The sequence below is a fragment of the Oncorhynchus mykiss genome, chromosome 30 (assembly GCF_013265735.2).
Source record: "Oncorhynchus mykiss isolate Arlee chromosome 30, USDA_OmykA_1.1, whole genome shotgun sequence".
Classification (NCBI taxonomy): Eukaryota; Metazoa; Chordata; class Actinopteri; order Salmoniformes; family Salmonidae; genus Oncorhynchus; species Oncorhynchus mykiss.
The window spans coordinates 336,726-353,688 of NC_050570.1; the positions used below are offsets into that span (position 1 = coordinate 336,726).

The window sequence follows — 16,963 nt, forward strand, 5'->3', positions numbered from 1 at the left end:
GTGTGTGTGTGTGTGTGTGTGTGTGTGTGTGTGTGTGTGTGTGTGTGTGTGTGTGACGGAGAGATTGTAAATGTCTATTTCTTATTAAAACCTTTGTGATTGTAATGTTTACTGATGTTTCCCTTGTTTATTGTCTGTTGAATTTGTTCCACCATATATTTCTCATGCCAATAAATAATTTTAGAGAGAGAGAGAGAGACCTGGTATTCAGCTTGTCAGTCTGTTTGTTGCTCTCTTCTTCAGGCCTTTGTGATCTCGTTCACCTCTGACTTCATTCCTCGGACGGTGTACCAGTACATGTACAGTCAGACTGGCAGCATGCACGGATTCACAGAACACTCCCTGTCCTACTTTAACGTGTCCAACTTTGAGGCTGATTCCTCCCCCTCCTCTACACTATTTACTGGAGTCACCATATGCAGGTAACTATAACCTCTAATGCTGTTCTCTAATCCTGACCTCTAATGCTGTTCTCTAACCCTGACCTCTAATGCTGTTCTCTAACCCTGACCTCTAATGCTGTTCTCTAACCCTGACCTCTAATGCTGTTCCCTGACCTCTAATGCTGTCCTCTAACCCTGACCTCTATTGCTGTTCTCTAACCCTGACCTCTAATGCTGTTCTCTAACCCTGACCTCTAATGCTGTTCTCTAACCCTGACCTCTAATGCTGTTCTCTAACCCTGAACTGTAATGTCTCTGTCTCTCAGATGTAAAGACTACAGGGATCCACCTTGGGGAGCTCATCCCTACTGCTTCTAACCTCTAGCCCTGACCTTTGTCTCTCAGATATAAAGACTACAGGGATCCACCTTGGGGAGCTCAGCCCTACTCCTTCTCTAAACAGTACTGGTCTGTCCTGGCAGCTCGATTGGCCTTTGTCATCTTCTTTCAGGTACAGACCACTGCTAACCCCTGACCCTAACCCTTGACCCTAACCCTTGACCCTAACCCCTGACCCTAACCCCTGACCTCAGTATCAATCCAGCCCTGTCTTCTGAGCCCAATCCCTGACTTCATCATCAATCCAAAGCCTGTAACCTGAAAGTGGTGATGATGTAGAACCTTTCTGTTAAATAACCTGTTGTATCATAATGTAAAACCTTTTGTAATGAATACTCGGGGAGAACAGGGTGTAGATTCACTACTCGGGGAGAACAGGGTGTAGATTCACTACTCGGGGAGAACAGGGTGTAGATTCATTACTCGGGGAGAACAGGGTGTAGATTCACTACTCGGGGAGAACATGGTGTAGATTCACTACTCGGGGAGAACATGGTGTAGATTCACTACTCGGGGAGAACAAGGTGTAGATTCACTACTCGGGGAGAACATGGTGTAGATTCACTACTCGGGGAGAACAAGGTGTAGATTCACTACTCGGGGAGAACATGGTGTAGATTCACTACTCGGGGAGAACAGGGTGTAGATTCACTACTCGGGGAGAACAGGGTGTAGATTCATTACTCGGGGAGAACAGGGTGTAGATTCACTACTCGGGGAGAACATGGTGTAGATTCACTACTCGGGGAGAACAGGGTGTAGATTCACTACTCGGGGAGAACATGGTGTAGATTCACTACTCGGGGAGAACAGGCTGTAGATTCACTACTCGGGGAGAACATGGTGTAGATTCACTACTCGGGGAGAACATGGTGTAGATTCACTACTCGGGGAGAACAGGGTGTAGATTCACTACTCGGGGAGAACATGGTGTAGATTCACTACTCGGGGAGAACAGGGTGTAGATTCACTACTCGGAGAGAACAGGGTGTAGATTCACTACTCGGAGAGAACAGGGTGTAGATTCACTACTCGGGGAGAACAGGGTGTAGATTCACTACTCGGGGAGAACAGGGTGTAGATTCACTACTCGGGGAGAACAGGGTGTAGATTCACTACTCGGGGAGAACAAGGTGTAGATTCACTACTCGGGGAGAACAGGATGTAGATTCATTACTCGGGGAGAACAGGGTGTAGATTCACTACTCGGGGAGAACAAGGTGTAGATTCACTACTCGGGGAGAACAGGGTGTAGATTCACTACTCGGGGAGAACAGGGTGTAGATTCACTACTCGGGGAGAACAAGGTGTAGATTCACTACTCGGGGAGAACAGGATGTAGATTCATTACTCGGGGAGAACAAGGTGTAGATTCACTACTCGGGGAGAACAAGGTGTAGATTCACTACTCGGGGAGAACATGGTGTAGATTCACTACTCGGGGAGAACAAGGTGTAGATTCACTACTCGGGGAGAACATGGTGTAGATTCACTACTCGGGGAGAACAGGGTGTAGATTAACTACTCGGGGAGAACATGGTGTAGATTCACTACTCGGGGAGAACAGGGTGTAGATTCACTACTCGGGGAGAACATGGTGTAGATTCACTACTCGGGGAGAACATGGTGTAGATTCACTACTCGGGGAGAACATGGTGTAGATTCACTACTCGGGGAGAACAGGGTGTAGATTCACTACTCGGGGAGAACATGGTGTAGATTCACTACTCGGGGAGAACAAGGTGTAGATTCACTACTCGGGGAGAACAGGGTGTAGATTCACTACTCGGGGAGAACATGGTGTAGATTCACTACTCGGGGAGAACATGGTGTAGATTCACTACTCGGGGAGAACAGGGTGTAGATTCACTACTCGGGGAGAACAGGGTGTAGATTCACTACTCGGGGAGAACAAGGTGTAGATTCATTACTCGGGGAGAACAGTGTATAGATTCACTACTCGGGGAGAACATGGTGTAGATTCACTACTCGGGGAGAACAAGGTGTAGATTCACTACTCGGGCAGAACAGGGTGTAGATTCACTACTCGGGGAGAACAGGGTGTAGATTCACTACTCGGGGAGAACAAGGTGTAGATTCATTACTCGGGGAGAACAGGGTGTAGATTCACTACTCGGGGAGAACAGGGTGTAGATTCACTACTCGGGGAGAACAGGGTGTCGATTCACTACTCGGGGAGAACAAGGTGTAGATTCATTACTCGGGGAGAACAAGGTGTAGATTCATTACTCGGGGAGAACAGTGTATAGATTCACTACTCGGGGAGAACATGGTGTAGATTCACTACTCGGGGAGAACAAGGTGTAGATTCACTACTCGGGGAGAACAGGGTGTAGATTCACTACTCGGGGAGAACAGTGTATAGATTCACTACTCGGGGAGAACAAGGTGTAGATTCACTACTCGGGGAGAACAGGGTGTAGATTCACTACTCGGGGAGAACAGGGTGTAGATTCACTACTCGGGGAGAACAGGGTGTAGATTCACTACTCGGGGAGAACATGGTGTAGATTCACTATTCGGGGAGAACAGGGTGTAGATTCACTACTCGGGGAGAACAGGGTGTAGATTCACTATTCGGGGAGAACAGGGTGTAGATTCACTACTCGGGGAGAACAGGGTGTAGATTCATTACTCGGGGAGAACAGGGTGTAGATTCATTACTCGGGGAGAACAAGGTGTAGATTCACTACTCGGGGAGAACAAGGTGTAGATTCACTACTCGGGGAGAACAGGGTGTAGATTCACTACTCGGGGAGAACAGGGTGTAGATTCATTACTCGGGGAGAACAGGGTGTAGATTCACTACTCGGGGAGAACAGGGTGTAGATTCACTACTCGGAGAGAACAGGGTGTAGATTCACTACTCGGAGAGAACAGGGTGTAGATTCACTACTCGGGGAGAACAGGGTGTAGATTCACTACTCGGGGAGAACAGGGTGTAGATTCACTACTCGGGGAGAACAGGGTGTAGATTCACTACTCGGGGAGAACAGGGTGTAGATTCACTACTCGGGGAGAACAGGGTGTAGATTCACTACTCGGGGAGAACAGGGTGTAGATTCACTACTCGGGGAGAACAAGGTGTAGATTCATTACTCGGGAGAACAAGGTGTAGATTCATTACTCGGGGAGAACAGGGTGTAGATTCATTACTCGGGGAGAACAGGGTGTAGATTCACTACTCGGGGAGAACAGGGTGTAGATTCACTACTCGGGGAGAACAGGGTGTAGATTCACTACTCGGGGAGAACAGGGTGTAGATTCACTACTCGGGGAGAACAGGGTGTAGATTCACTACTCGTGGAGAACATGGTGTAGATTCACTACTCGGGGAGAACAGGGTGTAGATTCACTACTCGGGGAGAACAGGGTGTAGATTCACTACTCGGGGAGAACATGGTGTAGATTCACTACTCGGGGAGAACATGGTGTAGATTCACTACTCGGGGAGAACATGGTGTAGATTCACTACTCGGGGAGAACAGGGTGTAGATTCACTACTCGGGGAGAACATGGTGTAGATTCACTACTCGGGGAGAACAAGGTGTAGATTCACTACTCGGGGAGAACAGGGTGTAGATTCACTACTCGGGGAGAACATGGTGTAGATTCACTACTCGGGGAGAACAGGGTGTAGATTCACTACTCGGGGAGAACATGGTGTAGATTCACTACTCGGGGAGAACATGGTGTAGATTCACTACTCGGGGAGAACAGGGTGTAGATTCACTACTCGGGGAGAACAGGGTGTAGATTCACTACTCGGGGAGAACAAGGTGTAGATTCATTACTCGGGGAGAACAGTGTATAGATTCACTACTCGGGGAGAACATGGTGTAGATTCACTACTCGGGGAGAACAAGGTGTAGATTCACTACTCGGGGAGAACAGGGTGTAGATTCACTACTCGGGGAGAACAGGGTGTAGATTCACTACTCGGGGAGAACAAGGTGTAGATTCATTACTCGGGGAGAACAGGGTGTAGATTCACTACTCGGGGAGAACAGGGTGTAGATTCACTACTCGGGGAGAACAGGGTGTAGATTCACTACTCGGGGAGAACATGGTGTAGATTCACTACTCGGGGAGAACAAGGTGTAGATTCACTACTCGGGGAGAACAGGGTGTAGATTCACTACTCGGGGAGAACATGGTGTAGATTCACTACTCGGGGAGAACATGGTGTAGATTCACTACTCGGGGAGAACAGGGTGTAGATTCACTACTCGGGGAGAACAGGGTGTAGATTCACTACTCGGGGAGAACAAGGTGTAGATTCATTACTCGGGGAGAACAGTGTATAGATTCACTACTCGGGGAGAACATGGTGTAGATTCACTACTCGGGGAGAACAAGGTGTAGATTCACTACTCGGGGAGAACAGGGTGTAGATTCACTACTCGGGGAGAACAGGGTGTAGATTCACTACTCGGGGAGAACAGGGTGTAGATTCATTACTCGGGGAGAACAGGGTGTAGATTCACTACTCGGGGAGAACAGGGTGTAGATTCACTACTCGGGGAGAACAGGGTGTAGATTCACTACTCGGGGAGAACAAGGTGTAAATTCATTACTCGGGGAGAACAAGGTGTAGATTCATTACTCGGGGAGAACAGTGTATAGATTCACTACTCGGGGAGAACATGGTGTAGATTCACTACTCGGGGAGAACAAGGTGTAGATTCACTACTCGGGGAGAACAGGGTGTAGATTCACTACTCGGGGAGAACAGTGTATAGATTCACTACTCGGGGAGAACAAGGTGTAGATTCACTACTCGGGGAGAACAGGGTGTAGATTCACTACTCGGGGAGAACAAGGTGTAGATTCACTACTCGGGGAGAACAGGGTGTAGATTCACTACTCGGGGAGAACAGGGTGTAGATTCACTACTCGGGGAGAACATGGTGTAGATTCACTATTCGGGGAGAACAGGGTGTAGATTCACTACTCGGGGAGAACAGGGTGTAGATTCACTATTCGGGGAGAACAGGGTGTAGATTCACTACTCGGGGAGAACAGGGTGTAGATTCATTACTCGGGGAGAACAGGGTGTAGATTCATTACTCGGGGAGAACAAGGTGTAGATTCACTACTCGGGGAGAACAAGGTGTAGATTCACTACTCGGGGACAACAGGGTGTAGATTCACTACTCGGGGAGAACAGGGTGTAGATTCATTACTCGGGGAGAACAGGGTGTAGATTCACTACTCGGGGAGAACAGGGTGTAGATTCACTACTCGGGGAGAACAGGGTGTAGGTTCACTACTCGGGGAGAACAGGGTGTAGATTCACTACTCGGGGAGAACAGGGTGTAGATTCACTACTCGGGGAGAACAGGGTGTAGATTCACTACTCGGAGAGAACAGGGTGTAGATTCACTACTCGGAGAGAACAGGGTGTAGATTCACTACTCGGGGAGAACAGGGTGTAGATTCACTACTCGGGGAGAACAGGGTGTAGATTCACTACTCGGGGAGAACAGGGTGTAGATTCACTACTCGGGGAGAACAGGGTGTAGATTCACTACTCGGGGAGAACAGGGTGTAGATTCACTACTCGGGGAGAACAGGGTGTAGATTCACTACTCGGGGAGAACAAGGTGTAGATTCATTACTCGGGAGAACAAGGTGTAGATTCATTACTCGGGGAGAACAGGGTGTAGATTCATTACTCGGGGAGAACAGGGTGTAGATTCACTACTCGGGGAGAACAGGGTGTAGATTCACTACTCGGGGAGAACAGGGTGTAGATTCACTACTCGGGGAGAACAGGGTGTAGATTCACTACTCGGGGAGAACAGGGTGTAGATTCACTACTCGTGGAGAACATGGTGTAGATTCACTACTCGGGGAGAACAGGGTGTAGATTCACTACTCGGGGAGAACATGGTGTAGATTCACTACTCGGGGAGAACATGGTGTAGATTCACTACTCGGGGAGAACATGGTGTAGATTCACTACTCGGGGAGAACATGGTGTAGATTCACTACTCGGGGAGAACAGGGTGTAGATTCACTACTCGGGGAGAACATGGTGTAGATTCACTACTCGGGGAGAACAAGGTGTAGATTCACTACTCGGGGAGAACAGGGTGTAGATTCACTACTCGGGGAGAACATGGTGTAGATTCACTACTCGGGGAGAACATGGTGTAGATTCACTACTCGGGGAGAACAGGGTGTAGATTCACTACTCGGGGAGAACAGGGTGTAGATTCACTACTCGGGGAGAACAAGGTGTAGATTCATTACTCGGGGAGAACAGTGTATAGATTCACTACTCGGGGAGAACATGGTGTAGATTCACTACTCGGGGAGAACAAGGTGTAGATTCACTACTCGGGGAGAACAGGGTGTAGATTCACTACTCGTGGAGAACAGGGTGTAGATTCACTACTCGGGGAGAACAAGGTGTAGATTCATTTCTCGGGGAGAACAGGGTGTAGATTCACTACTCGGGGAGAACAGGGTGTAGATTCACTACTCGGGGAGAACAGGGTGTAGATTCACTACTCGGGGAGAACAGGGTGTAGATTCACTACTCGGGGAGAACATGGTGTAGATTCACTACTCGGGGAGAACAAGGTGTAGATTCACTACTCGGGGAGAACAGGGTGTAGATTCACTACTCGGGGAGAACATGGTGTAGATTCACTACTCGGGGAGAACATGGTGTAGATTCACTACTCGGGGAGAACAGGGTGTAGATTCACTACTCGGGGAGAGCAGGGTGTAGATTCACTACTCGGGGAGAACAAGGTGTAGATTCATTACTCGGGGAGAACAGTGTATAGATTCACTACTCGGGGAGAACATGGTGTAGATTCACTACTCGGGGAGAACAAGGTGTAGATTCACTACTCGGGGAGAACAGGGTGTAGATTCACTACTCGGGGAGAACAGGGTGTAGATTCACTACTCGGGGAGAACAAGGTGTAGATTCTTTACTCGGGGAGAACAGGGTGTAGATTCACTACTCGGGGAGAACAGGGTGTAGATTCACTACTCGGGGAGAACAGGGTGTAGATTCACTACTCGGGGAGAACAAGGTGTAAATTCATTACTCGGGGAGAACAAGGTGTAGATTCATTACTCGGGGAGAACAGTGTATAGATTCACTACTCGGGGAGAACATGGTGTAGATTCACTACTCGGGGAGAACAAGGTGTAGATTCACTACTCGGGGAGAACAGGGTGTAGATTCACTACTCGGGGAGAACAGTGTATAGATTCACTACTCGGGGAGAACAAGGTGTAGATTCACTACTCGGGGAGAACAGGGTGTAGATTCACTACTCGGGGAGAACAAGGTGTAGATTCACTACTCGGGGAGAACAGGGTGTAGATTCACTACTCGGGGAGAACAGGGTGTAGATTCACTATTCGGGGAGAACAGGGTGTAGATTCACTACTCGGGGAGAACAGGGTGTAGATTCACTATTCGGGGAGAACAGGGTGTAGATTCACTACTCGGGGAGAACAGGGTGTAGATTCATTACTCGGGGAGAACAGGGTGTAGATTCATTACTCGGGGAGAACAAGGTGTAGATTCACTACTCGGGGAGAACAAGGTGTAGATTCACTACTCGGGGAGAACAGGGTGTAGATTCACTACTCGGGGAGAACAGGGTGTAGATTCATTACTCGGGGAGAACAGGGTGTAGATTCACTACTCGGGGAGAACAGGGTGTAGATTCACTACTCGGGGAGAACAGGGTGTAGGTTCACTACTCGGGGAGAACAGGGTGTAGATTCACTACTCGGGGAGAACAGGGTGTAGATTCACTACTCGGGGAGAACAGGGTGTAGATTCACTACTCGGAGAGAACAGGGTGTAGATTCACTACTCGGAGAGAACAGGGTGTAGATTCACTACTCGGGGAGAACAGGGTGTAGATTCACTACTCGGGGAGAACAGGGTGTAGATTCACTACTCGGGGAGAACAGGGTGTAGATTCACTACTCGGGGAGAACAGGGTGTAGATTCACTACTCGGGGAGAACAGGGTGTAGATTCACTACTCGGGGAGAACAGGGTGTAGATTCACTACTCGGGGAGAACAAGGTGTAGATTCATTACTCGGGAGAACAAGGTGTAGATTCATTACTCGGGGAGAACAGGGTGTAGATTCATTACTCGGGGAGAACAGGGTGTAGATTCATTACTCGGGGAGAACAAGGTGTAGATTCATTACTCGGGGAGAACAAGGTGTAGATTCATTACTCGTGGAGAACAGGGTGTAGATTCATTACTCGGGGAGAACAAGGTGTAGATTCATTACTCGTGGAGAACAGGGTGTAGATTCACTACTCGGGGAGAACAGGGTGTAGATTCATTACTCGGGGAGAACAGGGTGTAGATTCATTACTCGGGGAGAACAGGGTGTAGATTCACTACTCGGGGAGAACAAGGTGTAGATTCACTACTCGGGGAGAACAGGGTATAGATTCACTACTCGGGGAGAACAAGGTGTAGATTCACTACTCGGGGAGAACAGGGTGTAGATTCACTACTCGGGGAGAACAGGGTGTAGATTCACTACTCGGGGAGAACATGGTGTAGATTCACTACTCGGGGAGAACAAGGTGTAGATTCACTACTCGGGGAGAACAGTGTATAGATTCACTACTCGGGGAGAACAAGGTGTAGATTCACTACTCGGGGAGAACAGGGTGTAGATTCACTACTCGGGGAGAACAGGGTGTAGATTCACTACTCGGGGAGAACATGGTGTAGATTCACTATTCGGGGAGAACAGGGTGTAGATTCACTACTCGGGGAGAACAGGGTGTAGATTCACTATTCGGGGAGAACAGTGTGTAGATTCACTACTCGGGGAGAACAGGGTGTAGATTCATTACTCGGGGAGAACAGGGTGTAGATTCATTACTCGGGGAGAACAAGGTGTAGATTCACTACTCGGGGAGAACAAGGTGTAGATTCACTACTCGGGGAGAACAGGGTGTAGATTCACTACTCGGGGAGAACAGGGTGTAGATTCATTACTCGGGGAGAACAGGGTGTAGATTCACTACTCGGGGAGAACAGGGTGTAGATTCACTACTCGGGGAGAACAGGGTGTAGGTTCACTACTCGGGGAGAACAGGGTGTAGATTCACTACTCGGGGAGAACAGGGTGTAGATTCACTACTCGGGGAGAACAGGGTGTAGATTCACTACTCGGGGAGAACAGGGTGTAGATTCACTACTCGGGGAGAACAGGGTGTAGATTCACTACTCGGGGAGAACAAGGTGTAGATTCATTACTCGGGAGAACAAGGTGTAGATTCATTACTCGGGGAGAACAGGGTGTAGATTCATTACTCGGGGAGAACAGGGTGTAGATTCATTACTCGGGGAGAACAAGGTGTAGATTCATTACTCGGGGAGAACAAGGTGTAGATTCATTACTCGTGGAGAACAGGGTGTAGATTCATTACTCGGGGAGAACAAGGTGTAGATTCATTACTCGTGGAGAACAGGGTGTAGATTCACTACTCGGGGAGAACAGGGTGTAGATTCATTACTCGGGGAGAACAGGGTGTAGATTCATTACTCGGGGAGAACAGGGTGTAGATTCATTACTCGGGGAGAACAGGGTGTAGATTCACTACTCGGGGAGAACAGGGTGTAGATTCTCTACCCGGGGAGAACAGGGTGTAGATTCACTACTCGGGGAGAACAGGGTGTAGATTCACGACTCGGGGAGAACAGGGTGTAGATTCATTACTCGGGGAGAACAGGGTGTAGATTCATTAAATCAAATCAAATCAAATCAAATTTTATTTGTCACATACACATGGTTAGCAGATGTTAATGCGAGTGTAGCGAAATGCTTGTGCTTCTAGTTCCGACAATGCAGTAATAACCAACAAGTAATCTAACTAACAATTCCAAAACTACTGTCTTGTACACAGTGTAAGGGGATAAAGAATATGTACATAAGGATATATGAATGAGTGATGGTACAGAGCAGCATAGCCAAGATACAGTAGATGGTATCGAGTACAGTATATACATATGAGATGAGTATGTAAACAAAGTGGCATAGTTAAAGTGGCTAGTGATACATGTATTACATAAGGATACAGTCGATGATATAGAGTACAGTATATACATATGCATATGAGATGAATAATGTAAGGTAAGTAACATTATATAAGGTAGCATTGTTTAAAGTGGCTAGTGATACATTTACATCATTTCCCATCAATTCCCATTATTAAAGTGGCTGGAGTTGAGTCAGTGTCAGTGTGTTGGCAGCAGCCACTCAATGTTAGTGGTGGCTGTTTAACAGTCTGATGGCCTTGAGATAGAAGCTGTTTTTCAGTCTCTCGGTCCCAGCTTTGATGCACCTGTACCGACCTCGCCTTCTGGATGATAGCGGGGTGAACAGGCAGTGGCTCGGGTGGTTGATGTCCTTGATGATCTTTATGGCCTTCCTGTGACATCGGGTGGTGTAGGTGTCCTGGAGGGCAGGTAGTTTGCCCCCGGTGATGCGTTGTGCAGACCTCACCACCCTCTGGAGAGCCTTACGGTTGAGGGCGGAGCAGTTGCCGTACCAGGCGGTGATACAGCCCGCCAGGATGCTCTCGATTGTGCATCTGTAGAAGTTTGTGAGTGCTTTTGGTGACAAGCCGAATTTCTTCAGCCTCCTGAGGTTGAAGAGGCGCTGCTGCGCCTTCTTCACAATGCTGTCTGTGTGAGTGGACCAATTCAGTTTGTCTGTGATGTGTATGCCGAGGAACTTAAAACTTGCTACCCTCTCCACTACTGTTCCATCGATGTGGATAGGGGGGTGTTCCCTCTGCTGTTTCCTGAAGTCCACAATCATCTCCTTAGTTTTGTTGACGTTGAGTGTGAGGTTATTTTCCTGACACCACACTCCGAGGGCCCTCACCTCCTCCCTGTAGGCCGTCTCGTCGTTGTTGGTAATCAAGCCTACCACTGTTGTGTCGTCCGCAAACTTGATGATTGAGTTGGAGGCGTGCGTGGCCACGCAGTCGTGGGTGAACAGGGAGTACAGGAGAGGGCTCAGAACGCACCCTTGTGGGGGCCCAGTGTTGAGGATCAGCGGGGAGGAGATGTTGTTGCCTACCCTCACCACCTGGGGGCGGCCCGTCAGGAAGTCCAGTACCCAGTTGCACGGGGCGGGGTCGAGACCCAGGGTCTCGAGCTTGATGACGAGCTTGGAGGGTACTATGGTGTTGAATGCCGAGCTGTAGTCAATGAACAGCATTCTCACATAGGTATTCCTCTTGTCCAGATGGGTTAGGGCGGTGTGCAGTGTGGTTGAGATTGCATTGTCTGTGGACCTATTTGGGCGGTAAGCAAATTGGAGTGGGTCTAGGGTGTCAGGTAGGGTGGAGGTGATATGGTCCTTGACTAGTCTCTCAAAGCACTTCATGATGACGGAAGTGAGTGCTACGGGGCGGTAGTCGTTTAGCTCAGTTACCTTAGCTTTCTTGGGAACAGGAACAATGGTGGCCCTCTTGAAGCATGTGGGAACAGCAGACTGGTATAGGGATTGATTGAATATGTCCGTAAACACACCGGCCAGCTGGTCTGCGCATGCTCTGAGGGCGCGGCTGGGGATGCCGTCTGGGCCTGCAGCCTTGCGAGGGTTAACACGTTTAAATGTCTTACTCACCTCGGCTGCAGTGAAGGAGAGACCGCATGTTTTCGTAGCAGGCCGTGTCAGTGGCACTGTATTGTCCTCAAAGCGGGCAAAAAAGTTATTTAGTCTGCCTGGGAGCAGGACATCCTGGTCCGTGACTGGGCTGGATTTCTTCCTGTAGTCCGTGATTGACTGTAGACCCTGCCACATGCCTCTTGTGTCTGAGCCGTTGAATTGAGATTCTACTTTGTCTCTGTACTGACGCTTAGCTTGTTTGATAGCCTTGCGGAGGGAATAGCTGCACTGTTTGTATTCGGTCATGTTACCAGACACCTTGCCCTGATTAAAAGCAGTGGTTCGCGCTTTCAGTTTCACGCGAATGCTGCCATCAATCCACGGTTTCTGGTTAGGGAATGTTTTAATTGTTGCTATGGGAACGACATCTTCAACGCACGTTCTAATGAACTCACACACCGAATCAGCGTATTCGTCAATGTTGTTGTCTGACGCAATACGAAACATGTCCCAGTCCACGTGGTGGAAGCAGTCTTGGAGTGTGGAGTCAGCTTGGTCGGACCAGCGTTGGACAGACCTCAGCGTGGGAGCCTCTTGTTTTAGTTTCTGTCTGTAGGCAGGGATCAACAAAATGGAGTCGTGGTCAGCTTTTCCGAAAGGGGGGCGGGGCAGGGCCTTATATGCGTCGCGGAAGTTAGAGTAACAATGATCCAAGGTCTTTCCACCCCTGGTTGCGCAATCGATATGCTGATAAAATTTAGGGAGTCTTGTTTTCAGATTAACCTTGTTAAAATACCCAGCTACAATGAATGCAGCCTCCGGATGAATGGTTTCCAGTTTGCAAAGAGTTAAATAAAGTTTGTTCAGAGCCATCGATGTGTCTGCTTGGGGGGGGGATATATACGGCTGTGATTATAATCGAAGAGAATTCTCTTGGTAGATAATGCGGTCTACATTTGATTGTGAGGAATTCTAAATCAGGTGAACAGAAGGATTTGAGTTCCTGTATGTTTCTTTCATCACACCATGTCACGTTAGTCATAAGGCATACGCCCCCGCCCCTCTTCTTACCAGAAAGATGTTTGTTTCTGTCTGCGCGATGCGTGGAGAAACCCGCTGGCTGCACCGCTTCGGATAGAGTCTCTCCAGTGAGCCACGTTTCCGTGAAGCAAAGAACGTTACAGTCTCTGATGTCCCTCAGGAATGCTACCCTTGCTCGGATTTCATCAACCTTGTTGTCAAGAGACTGGACATTGGCAAGAAGAATGCTAGGGAGTGGTGCACGGTGTGCCCGTCTCCGGAGTCTGACCAGAAGACCGCCTCGTTTCCCTCTTTTTCGGAGTTGTTTTTTTTTTGGGTCGCTGCATGGAATCCACTCCGTTGTCCTGTTTGTAAGGCAGAACACAGGATCCGCGTCGCGAAAAACATATTCTTGGTAGTACTGATGGTGAGTTGATGCTGATCTTATATTCAGTAGTTCTTCTCGACTGTATGTAATGAAACCTAAGATGACCTGGGGTACTAATGTAAGAAATAACACGTAAAAAAACAAAAAACTGCATAGTTTCCTAGGAACGCGAAGCGAGGCGGCCATCTCTGTCGGCGCCGGAAGTCAAAGGGGAGAACAGGGGTGTAGATTCATTACTCGGGGAAAACAAGGTGTAGATTCATTACTCGGGGAGAACAGGGTGTAAATTCACTACTCGGGGAGAACAGGGTGTAGATTCACTACTCGGGGAGAACAGGGTGTAGATTCACTACTCGGGGAGAACAGGGTGTAGATTCATTACTCGGGGAGAACAGGGTGTAGATTCATTACTCGGGGAGAACAGGGTGTAGATTCATTACTCGGGGAGAACAGGGTGTAGATTCATTACTCGGGGAGAACAGGGTGTAGATTCATTACTCGGGGAGAACAGGGTGTAGATTCACTACTCGGGGAGAACAGGGTGTAGATTCTCTACCCGGGGAGAACAGAGTGTAGATTCACTACTCGGGGAGAACAGGGTGTAGATTCACTACTCGGGGAGAACAGGGTGTAGATTCATTACTCGGGGAGAACATGGTGTAGATTCATTACTCGGGGAGAACAGGGTGTAGATTCACTACTCGGGGAGAACAGGGTGTAGATTCACTACTCGGGGAGAACAGGGTATAGATTTACTACTCGGTGAGAACAGGGTGTAGATTCACTACTCGGGGAGAACAGGGTGTAGATTCACTACTCGGGGAGAACAGGGTGTAGATTCATTACTCGGGGAGAACAGGGTGTAGATTCACTACTCGGGGAGAACAGGGTGTAGATTCACTACTCGGGGAGAACAGGGTGTAGATTCATTACTCGGGAGAACAGGGTGTAGATTCACTACTATGGGAGAACAGGGTGTAGATTCACTACTCGGGGAGAACAAGGTGTAGATTCACTACTCGGGGAGAACAAGGTGTAGATTCATTACTCGGGGAGAACATGGTGTAGATTCACTACTCGGGGAGAACAAGGTGTAGATTCACTACTCGGGGAAAACAGGGTGTAGATTCATTACTCGGGGAGAACAGGGTGTAGATTCACTACTCGGGGAGAAAAGGGTGTAGATTCACTACTCGGGGAGAAAAATGTGAGCAGAACACGGCAGATTTTTAAGCCTTTGCAGAAGGCAGGCAATGGTCAACCACAGGTAGGCAATGGTCAACCACACGCAGGCAATGGTCAACCACAGGCAGGAAATGGTCAAACACTGGCAGGCAATGGTCAAACACAGGCAGGCAATGGTCAAACAAACAATGCCTGAACTAAATAAGGAGCTGATGAGACCAGGTGAGAAACAAACACAGGTGAAATCAATGAACAAAAATGAAAGACAGGGCTACCTTCAAGAACACATAGAAACAGGGCTACGTTCCAGAACACAAAGAAACAGGGCTACGTTCCAGAACACAAAGAAACAGGGCTACGTTCCAGAACACAAAGAAACAGGGCTACGTTCCAGAACACAAAGAAACAGGGCTACGTTCCAGAACACAAAGAACCAGGGCTACGTTCCAGAACACAAAGAAACCGGGCTACGTTCCAGAACACAAAGAAACAGGGCTACGTTCCAGAACACAAAGAAACAGGACTAAGTTCCAGAACACAAAGAAACAGGGCTACGTTCCAGAACACAAAGAAACAGGACTACGTTCCAGAACACAAGGAAACAGGTCTACGTTCCAGAACACAAAGAAACAGGGCTGCGTTCCAGAACACAAAGAAACAACCTTTCTGTTGTATCTACCTTTCTGTTGTATCTAATGTAGAACATTTTTGATGGATCTAATGTAGAACCTTTCTGTTGGATCTAATGTAGAACCTTTCTGTTGTATTTCATGTAGAACCTTTCTGTTGTATTTCATGTAGAACCTTTCTGCTGTATTTCATGTAGAACATTTCTGTTGTATTTCATGTAGAACCTTTCTGTTGTATTTCATGTAGAACCTTTCTGTTGTATTTTATGAAGAACCTATGGTAATGGATCTAATGTAGACCCTTTCTGTTGTAGAACCTGGCGATGTTCCTGAGCATGCTGGTGGCCTGGTTGATCCCTGATGTTCCTCGTTCTCTTAGAGAACAGGTCAGGAAAGAGAACATGTTGCTGATGGAGTTCCTTGTTCAGGATGAACAGGAGGCCCTACGCTCCAGACTTCCACACCGCTCCCCCACACGACAACCTGCACAAACACATAACATACACTCACACATTGACATAGTGGTGGAGGGGTCAGTGGGAGAAGAGGGGGCGGAGGAGGAGAATATGGACAGATCAGGACAAACCCTGGAGAGCCCAGATAGCACTGACCCAGCAGAAGGAGGAGAAGAAGGAGGGGGAAAAGATGGGAGAGGAGAAGAGGGGAAAGAAGAAGAGTCAGAAGAGCAGAGCGAAGGAGTGGGAGAAGGAGGAGAAGACGGGAGAGAAGGAGCAGAAGGAGACAGAGAAGGAGAAGGGCCAGACCAGGAGGAAGTCTCCGTTGTGGATCTGGACTCTGTTATGGACCAGCTGTATCTGCCAGGTAATAACACTAAACCCTGACCCTTAACCCCTAGTTACCTGCTGAATCTGTCAGGTAATAACACTAACCCCTGACCCTAATCCCTAGTTACCTGCTGAATCTGTGAGGTAATAACACTAAACCCTGACCCTTAACCCCTAGTTACCTGCTGAATCTGTCAGGTAATAACACTAACCCCTGACCCCTAATCCCTAGTTACCTGTTGTGTCTGTCAGGTAATACCACTAACCCTTAACCCCTAGTTACCTGCTGTGTCTGTCAGGTAATACCACTAACCCCTGACCCCTAATCCCTAGTTACCTGCTGAATCTGTCAGGAAATACCACTAACCCCTGACCCCTAATCCCTAGTTACCTGCTGAATCTGTCAAGTAATAACACTAACCCCCGACCCCTAATCCCTAGTTACCTGCTGTGTCTGTCAGGTAATAACACTAACCCCTGACCCCTAATCCCTAGTTACCTGCTGAATCTGTCAA

General features: G+C 48.4%; 1 protein-coding gene across 1 annotated transcript in view; it reads left to right on the forward strand.

Moving 5' to 3' along the window:
* The window catches only part of LOC110522685 (anoctamin-1-like), a 269,945-nt gene that overhangs the window by 247,408 nt on the left and 5,574 nt on the right, over positions 1-16,963 (forward strand). The window contains exons 24-26 of the mRNA XM_036968555.1: positions 244-422; positions 789-894; positions 15,978-16,485. Coding sequence (XP_036824450.1) covers positions 244-422; positions 789-894; positions 15,978-16,485 — 793 coding nt within the window. The remainder of the gene's footprint in view (positions 1-243; positions 423-788; positions 895-15,977; positions 16,486-16,963) is intronic.